The sequence below is a fragment of the Lactuca sativa genome, chromosome 5, assembly GCF_002870075.4.
Source record: "Lactuca sativa cultivar Salinas chromosome 5, Lsat_Salinas_v11, whole genome shotgun sequence".
NCBI classification, from domain to species: Eukaryota; Viridiplantae; Streptophyta; class Magnoliopsida; order Asterales; family Asteraceae; genus Lactuca; species Lactuca sativa.
The window spans coordinates 57490843-57500441 of record NC_056627.2 but is presented as its reverse complement, the minus strand read 5'-3'; the positions used below and the strand labels follow the sequence as shown (position 1 = coordinate 57500441).

The 9599-nt window shown below is 32.6% G+C and overlaps 1 protein-coding gene across 1 annotated transcript; it reads left to right on the top strand.

Moving 5' to 3' along the window:
• The first annotated feature begins 1914 nt into the window (after nucleotides 1–1914).
• On the top strand, nucleotides 1915–6064 carry LOC111915656 (uncharacterized). Its single transcript, XM_052764171.1, has 13 exons — nucleotides 1915–2304; nucleotides 2411–2511; nucleotides 2638–2724; nucleotides 3113–3269; nucleotides 3382–3441; nucleotides 3544–3702; nucleotides 3927–4066; nucleotides 4169–4333; nucleotides 4447–4528; nucleotides 4613–4766; nucleotides 4884–4997; nucleotides 5071–5167; nucleotides 5804–6064. Exons 1-13 carry the CDS (start codon nucleotides 2026–2028, stop codon nucleotides 5817–5819), a joined length of 1611 nt encoding a protein of 536 aa, XP_052620131.1. The 5' UTR covers nucleotides 1915–2025; the 3' UTR covers nucleotides 5820–6064.
• Nucleotides 6065–9599: the final 3535 nt, after the last annotated feature.

Sequence of the window (9599 nt, the reverse complement as noted above, 5' to 3'; positions counted from 1 at the left end):
TATAATCACACTTAACTCTAACACCTTGCAAATCTGATTCATGAAAGTTGCATACACTTGGTGTGGTTGAAAAAAAGACGAAATAATTGATTTCAGGAGAAATATTAGAGCTAAATTTGATATTCTTTCATATTTAAGTCCCTTACCGCTAACTAAGCATGTAACTTATACCGCTAACTAAGTATGTAACCTATCCGCCCTGACTCCATGTCGGTGATGTTACCAGAAAGCAAAGTTGTAAAAAACATTCGATGTTAGCTAGTCGGTGGATTGGGATCAAGGGATTACTCGGTTAGACGGAGATTAATCGGTTACCATTAATTGTTAATTTGTTGAATTTTAAAAAAATTAAATACGACTAATATCATATCAAAGTTCGTAAATACCACTAATATAATAACATAATATGTTAATATGATTAATACAACACTAACCATGTCTCAAATAGTTTTCATTGAAATAAAACTTCTTCAAAATGTTAAAATTTCATCGTTTTATAATATTTCAATCATTATGTATGCAAAACAGTGGCGATTTTACATTATGGTAAGGTGGGTACTTTGACTCACCTGAATTTTCAAATATACAACAAAATATATACCAAAAATATTATCACCTATCTTATAAAATATGAAAGACCTACCATTTAGTATTTGGCAAAAAAGAAAATGAAAAAAGATGGATATTAAGATCTGTTTTATAGTGTTGGACAAAAAAAAGAAGGAAAAAAGAAGTATAAACTATTGACACTAAAAGACATATAATATTTGATGGCATGAAGGAGTTCCGCATCAACTCCAAAAAGAAAACGATAAGAGGTTTTCTATTATAAATACACGATTCATTTTTTACTCTTCCACGCAATAAAGCTTGTTGATGTCTAATACCGACATTACTGCAAGTTTAAGTTGGGTTTTTAAGGAACACTTTGGACTATGTTTTTTCACCACTAGTTTTTATACAATTTGAACTATGTATTTTTCTAGTTGAGCCGCTCCAGATGAACCCGATTTTCTCTTGAATCAACCCGGTTGAACCTTGTTAGTGAACCAGGTGATTTTCTATTCTAAACTCGTCACTAATGCAATGATTAATCGTTAGGCGCTCTCTAATCAGTCGAGTAGCGCCTAGGGATTAATCGGGACCTACTCAAGATTTTTACAACAGTGCCAGAAAGAAACCGTATAACCGAGTACTTTTTCAAAAATCGAATACAACTACAAATCTTTTGAAATTTATTCTTAAAAAATAATTAAAGCTTAATAGTAAATAAGGTTAGAATATAATTACTGTAATGACATTTTCCATTTCATGTAAGGAGGATGACAAAGTGTCTATCGACTTACCACATAATTGTCCACATTAGAATACAATTATAAGTATATCGAGAGTTTATTGTTAAAAAAAATCATATTAACTATATAAATCGAGAGTTTATTGTTAAAAAAAATCATATTAACTATATAAATTTAAGATTATCCTTAAAATATAATTTGTTTGACGGTTAATAATGAAAATATAAATTAAACGTTCGGATAGAAAACCGCTGTTTTTCTTTTTGTTTCGATTCAAAAGAAAACAAAACAAAATATCTTTTTTATAGATTTCACATGTGTTAAACGTTATTATATTGATTTATGTAATGATATAATATCATTGTCAAATTATATTTTAGGATTTTTCATATAAATATAAATGCAACAGAAGTTTAAACTTGTAAAAAGGATTTAACATTTAAGATATATATGCAAAAGTCAAAACAAATATAAAACTTAGTCATCATTTTCTACTTTCTACTTGTATAAGATAATGAAATGTTGGAAAAACTATTGAATATGTTATATTTACATGGTTATTTATAGAATATGTGATATAAAATAAAAATTAATGAGTATGTTGTGTATTTATATGGTGGGGTCACCCATACACCAGAGAAAATTTCGCCTCCAGTCCAGACAAGAGTCTCACAATCTCACGGCGTCATAGTGGAGGTCGGATAGTTCAAAGCTTCGATCAGTCACATCCATGGCTGCAAATCGTACTTCCGCTTCCTCTAAATCCACAACCACTCAAATCGACTTAAACACTACCACCACCACCACCAAAACTAAGACGAAAAGGAAATCGAAGCCGAAGCCGAAGCCGAAGTCGATTCAGGATGAGTCAACTCGCCCCCAAACACCCAAAAAAAATCAACTCAATCCTTCTTCTTCTTCCTCAACTCCCAAACGCACAAAATCTCCAGGTGTTCGCGTCGTTGGTAACAGAATCTACGATTCCAAAAATGGAAAAACTTGTCACCAGGTACCACTCCATGGCTCCATGCAATGTGTGTGTTTGACTGTTTTTCCACAAAAAGATCCATGTTTTCTTGGCAATCTAGAGATTAAAATATGTGTTTTGTGGTCAGTGTCGACAGAAAACCATGGACTTTTCGGTGACCTGCACCAACCAGGGCGATAACAAGAAGCAATGCCCACTTAATGTATGTCAAGCATGTCTTCTAAACAGGTGATCTTTGTTTAATTTGACCTACTTGTTGATCGATCAGTTTATTTACCGTGTTTACGTTTATGGATCTGAGAGATTGAGGGGATTTAGGGTTTGGATTTTGTTGATTTTTTTCCGTTGAATCAGATATGGAGAGAATGCGGAAGAAGCTGCGGCATCGGCTGATTGGAAATGCCCCAGATGTAGAGGAATTTGTAATTGCAGTTTTTGCATGTAAGTGCTGTTGTCGATCTGATATATTGCTACATATCTCCGTTTTCAAGATCTGATTCCCCTAAAAAAAGCTTCAAATTTGACTTTACCAGATTTGGTACTTTTCAATTTATAAATTGAATAACCTATGAACTTTTCAATACCTTTTCCAAACAAACAAGTACCACGGATAACATATTGTTTGTATTATTTTGGCAATAACATTCATTCCAATTTTGCAATCAACAAGTACCCTTTTAACCTTACACGTCAAACCATAACACATCTTTTGGGGAAGGGATTACGATATTCTTGAAAGATAATGCTATTTAGGGTTCCTCTTTTACATACCTGTAACTGTAAACCTTTTTATGAGAGCGATAATATAGTGAAAATGAGGATGTTTTAGGAAGAAGAGTGGTCGTATTCCAACTGGGACGCTTGCTCATACTGCTAAAAAAAACGGGTATTCATCGGTTTCCAATCTTTTAAACATTAAAGGCTCCACACTGGTGAAAAGAGCTGATGGTGGCTCACGAAAAAGGCAAAAGGTTTCTGATAATAAGGTACATTCCCCCCCCCCCCCCCCCCCCCCCCCCCCCCCCCCCCACACACACACACACACAAGGAAACAAGATTTTGGAAGCCTCATGCGAATTGCCTGAAATGAACATATAGGAACCAAAAGATGAACTGGAAACAAAAGTGATGAAAGAAGAAGTTGATCTCGAAAGTGAGGTAAGTTTAAACTTTATAAAATGTTACAGTAGGTTAAAAATGAACATGAAAGTGGTTTAAAAAGCTCAAATGCTTCTTATAATCCTTGTTAAATGTTGCTAGGATGAAAAAGACGCGATTGAGGACATGAATGAAGGTCATAAAGTGGAGATTCAACTACCACAAGGCACCGAGTTAACCAATCTAGCAGGCATTGACATGCCTTCAGGAGACATTGGACATGCTTTGCAGTTATTAGAATTCTGTGAAACTTTTGGAGAGGTAAGTTTGATAAAATCAAGAACCTACCATATGTATTACAAAAGTCGGGAACTTTGATGTTTTAGGTAATATTTCAAGGTTGAAAAGAGATCGTAACGCCAATGTTTGTTTTTGTAGATGTTAATTAATATTCTTACATAAAAAAGCTTCAAACTTTAAGTAATCTTGGATCAAATTAGGAAACTTTTATGCTCAAAATGTGTATAACTTCTTTGTGATATTAGGTTTTTGAGGTAAAGAAAGGGCAACCTGAAATTATACTTCGCGAATTGACATGCGCGGATGCACATAAAACACATGAAGCGTTAATTGTTCAGTTCCATATTAGATTGCTCTCTTTAATAGAAGAAGATTCGGGAATAAAGTACGTTTTTTTTTTATTACTTCAATTAAATGTAAAGTTAGTTAGTTAGTTGATAGTTGATGGCATTATTAAAGTTAAACGATGCTCTCTAATTTTATGCAGATATTCAGGAAAATCATGGGAGGAGGATTTTAAAGAGTGTATTACTGAATCCCAGATTCTGTCACAAAAGAGTCTTGTGGAGTGTTTTAATGATTACAACGAATTAAACTTTTCAAAAAAGCTCCGGCTTTTGAACTTTTTATGTGATGAAGCCCTTTGCACTGCGTTAAGTCATTTCCCATTTCTTTATTCTTGATTATATCTGATTGGTTTTGTTATGGGATTTGTGTATTGTTGTTGTTATATTATATCTGAATGGTTTTATTATTTGGTTATAGAAAGATGAGATTGTGGATTGAAGAACAAAATGTGGTGGAGAAGAAGAAAGCAAAAGAGAAGTTGAGTGCTAATCGTGAGAAGGTAATTCACATTCTAAAAACCGGGAATCTGTTTTTTTATTTTATATAATATTTTTGTTTTGTTAATGGTTTGTGGTCTTGATAGGAGAAAAACATGAAGAAAAAGATACAAGATGAGGTGGCAAAAACTATACTTTCAAGTAATGGTGTCCCACTTTCCATTTCTGAACAAAAAGATCTTCTTTTAAAGATCAAGGCTGAAACTGCTCAAACCCTTGCTAATTCTTTGGATTTGAGAGGTTGGTAGGATCTTTCCTTGCTTTAAAGTTTGTACCTTTCCATATATAGTAATCTTATCATGTGCTTTAGAACTTGTACTTTTTGTTGATTTGTTTTGTGATTTTGTACACACAAAGAGGTGCCTCGTGAATCGTATATAGTTAGATTGGAACCTGAACTTTTGGACAGAAATGGATGCAAACTTTGGAGATTGAAGGGTTATTCTGATAAAATTGGCATCTTGCTTCAAGGTTAGTTTGTGGATTTATGAGGTAAATTCGAACATGTGTGTTTATTTACTTATTTATATAACAAAATTTGCAGATTCTTGTTGTGGAGATGCAATTATTTCTGATGAAAAATGGTTCTTTTATAATGATCAAGACAAGGCATTGGTTGACAAGTATATTTCTCCATTTAGGTAATTGTTTGATAATAACATAGCTGTACCCTTTTGCTTGCTTTTAAAATACCAGATCAAAATCTTGATTACTACTTAAATTGCATAAAAAAGATCCATTTTGTGTGTTTTATTTATGTAGAAAATAACTCAAATCTTTCCTTCTTGCTTTCCAGATATAAGAGATCTTGATTACTACTTAAAATGCACAAAAGGATCTAATTTTTGTCTTCTTGCAAAGGTTTATCAAGAAAATAACTCAAATAATTCCCTTTGGTTTGTTTTCAAAATCCCAGATCAGAAATCTTGATTACTAATTGAATTTTGCATAAAAAGATCCACTTTTTGTGTTTTTTTGCAAGGTATTCAAGAAAACAACACAATCATACCCTTTTGCTTTTTCTCAAAATCCCAGATCAGAACTATTTAAAATTGCTTATAAAAAGATCCTTTTTTTTTTTGAGTTTTTTTGCAAGGTTATCAAGAAAATAACCCAATCATATACCCTTTTGCTTGTTTTCAAAATCCCAGATCAGAAATCTTGATTGCAACATAAGTTGCACAAAAAAGATCCATTTTTGTGTTTCCTTTTTGAAGGTTATGAAGAACGATTAAGCTTAAAACTTACCAAAACTGTCTTTTGTTTTCTGGTTACAGAAACTTTAGAGAATGATTGGAAGTTATTCTTCGTGTTGTCGTGCGCCCATTCTACACCAAATATAACAATGAATATTACTTATGTTTGCCTTCTTCTTTTTTTTTTTTAATGAAAAAACTTGTTACAAAGTGGATGTTTGGATATAAATGCAGCATCTGTTTTTATAAAATTGTAGTAGTCATGCATCATATGAACATTTTAGGCTCTCTAGTTTCTGGAGGATAGTCGAGTTTTTGTATGTTATATGATGTTTTCGTCTATGTTTTATATCTTTTTGTACTTTATTTTGTCATCTTTTGGGTTGGGGTTTTGATTGAAGTATCAATTGGATTTGCTGGAATAATTGCTAACGAAGTTACAATGATTAATTAGATTGTAATCTTTGATCCAAAATTCTATAGCCTATAATTTGCACAAGTTGCTTATAATCACGTTAAAATTCTTGTTAATCGAATATCATTTTTTTTTTTAGTTTTAGACAAGAACATCATATTAGTGTTTTAAAGTTTATGCAATAAAAAAACATTATTTTTAACAAAATCAGTTTTTTGATCAAGAGAATTATAAACGAAAATCTGAATCAGTATTTTCCTTTTTAATTAATTTTCTCTATGGCTTAAAACTTACTAGAACCAATCAAAATAACAATTTAGGTAAATGTGATATTTTGAAATGTTATGAAGGGTATAGATGATTTTTTAACATAGACTTTATAAGAGATGCATAATAGTAAATTAATTGATAAAAATAAGTTTTTATAGTAATTATAAAATGTCTAAAAATATTAAAAATAATTGGAGAAAGATGATACTTCAAAAGTTTATGGAGATATGATATTTTGAATATAAGCCATACTTTGATATTTAAGATATACATAATTTTGGTTTTTAATAAAACCGTTTTTATAAATAAGTATATCAATTTATTTGTCTATATTCATAAAAAGAAAAAAATCATAAATTTTGATATGTATGTATTTCTTATTTGTAAAAAATAAAATGAAATTTATAGTTTAGTATACTTAAATATTTTCATATTTCATCTGATTAAATATTTTCATCTTGTCTCAAAGTAAATTTCATCAAATCTTGACATAGAAATGTCTTCGAATGGCAAGAGTCTTAGGATGTTTGAAATGTCTTCGAATGGCAAGAGTCTTGGGATGTTTGGAAGGAGGTTTCCCATTTACCTAACCGGAGATCCTAGTCGGCACAAATATGTCATTAAAGAAAAACTGGCAGCCTATTGTTGATAAGTTTAAGTCCAAATTATCAACTTGGAAGACCAAAGCTCTTTCATTTGGCGGGCGCCTCACCTTAATAAAATCGGTTTTAAATAGCCTTCCAACTTATTATATGTCTTTGTTCAATGTACTACATGGCATTTTCCATCTCCTTGAAAAAATAAGGCGTAGATTTTTATGGGGTGGGATTTAAGAAAAAAAACAAGATACATTAAGTGAACTCATCCAAGATAGTTGCAGAAAAAAAGGATGGAGGCCTCGGAGTTGGCTCTCTAAAAGCCCAGAACATAGCTCTGCTCACCAAATGGTGGTGGTGGTTACAAAACGAGGGAGAACAGTTGTGGAGGAGAGCAATCATTACCATTCATAATCTAAAAAAGTAGGGATGAACATATGGACCAGGGAACTGGCCGGAATCGGTACAGGATAAAACCATTCGGGCCGGGACCGGGATGATATTCTTGTGTATTTTTGAAACCGGGAACCAGTAGGAACCGGAACCTGTAGAACCGGCAAAAACTGGAACTGTTTGTTGCTATTTCTTGATGACTGGTTCCAACATTGAAGACACGGTAAGAACCGGGAACTGGTAGAACCGATGGTCCGGTTCGATTCTTAATTTTGGCCAACTTCGGTTCCCGGGCCGGGTTCGGTTCAAGCCGGTTTCAGCCGGTCGGTTCCTTTGCTCATCCCTATAAAAAAAACTTGCCACATACATTGCAAGGAAAACATCAACTGACATGTGGTGCAACATACACAAGGCGATTCGTCACATGGAAGAGATTAATATAGATTGGAACACGTTATTCAGGCTGATTCCCGGACGCGGCTTGAATATTCTGTTTTGGAATGATATCTGGTGTGGAAACTCTCCTTTTCAAGACCGATTCCTAGCTATATACCATAGGGAGAAGGTTAAATGTTGCAGGCTTGAGGATTGGATATCGGCCAACGGTTTCACAGGGAATTGGAATCAATATCCAAATGATGCAATAACTCTAAATGAGTTATGGCGGTTATACCCAAGTATTGGTTTGATGGACATTCCTCCACAATCTTCTTTTGGTTTTAAGTTTATGTTAAACCCGGATGGGCACTATATAATGTCAACACTATGAGGTGATTCATAGATGCGAAAATCAACCACTACCATGGTCCAGTAATCTTTTGGGAGAAAATGGTGTCATTAAAAGTTAGATGCATCATATAGAGGGTTTTATTGTCTAGAATTCATGTAGCCACATCACTAGTTGATAACTGTGTCGGATCTGCAACAATGAATCTAAAACGGCCGACCATCTACTAGTAAAATGCGATTTTGTAAAAAGAGTTCGTGAATGGATCTTCATGGTGTGGGATCAACACGCAACATTTTTCTAATTTTAGGGAGTTCATTGAATTTGGAGCGTCCTGGGGGAATTGTCCAAGGGAAAGAACAATCTTCAACTCCATTGTGTATTGTTTACGCTAGAACATATGGAAATAAATGGCAGATTATTTAAGGAATTGAAAATCCATCATACAAAGGTAACAGATAATGTTATATTCATCTCCTATATGGGGTGTAAACATAGAAGTAAACTTGGGTGTGGAAGTTGGATGGATTGGAGTATTTCACCATTTTTTTCACTTTATTTCTAATATGTAATTTCATCTGGACCTTTCTATATATTGCACTTTGCACCTTAGCTTCTAGCTAAGTGTTTGTTATTTTAATATATTTCTCTCTTGCTGCTTAAAAAAAGTATATTTGGTTAAAAAAAAATTAACACCAATAATGTGGTAACACTTGGTCGTTGTCAATATTTTCTTTTGGTGGATTGATCATGGAGATCACAGTGTTATTTATTAATTTCTTTTATTCATTTTCCTTTATAAATTAAATGCATATTGAAATAGCCTCAAGCGCATTTTGTACCTCTCGCGACGATTGTTCTACTTAAATTTGGGTCAAAAGGCAACCCTTTCATAGCCATTGTGGCCTAATAAAACCTTTGCAACAATTTTGACGTCCTCAACTCTTTATAGGGCATATCATATAACCTAAATAAGGTAATTGCAATTTTATTCTTTATACTTTTTGATTTATGCTAATTACATTTTTAGTCTCTGTAGTTTTAATTTTTTAAAGTAAGATATTTACTTTCGGTCCCTGTGGTTTTTAGTTTGTATTAATCATATTTTTAGTACCTATAATTTTTAATTTCAACAACTGTAGTTTTGGTTCCTGTAATTTATAATTTGTGTTGGTTATAGTTTTGGTCCCTATTTAATGGTTCCTTGTGTAAAAACATAGAGAAATGATCTGTGTATAATGGCAACATTATAGAAATTGTCCATATTTAAAAGAAATGGACTCAATATAATAGCAAAATAACATACAGTCTCTTTATAAAAGAGCAAAGTTGAAAATATAAGACCACCGAAACACATTAGACATCACCACTAGCTTTCTTATATATATTTGCATACAAGTTTTAATGTATATTTTTTAATCTAAACATAATTACAAATATAGCCTACCAACTTATTTATATTATAGTAAGAAATTG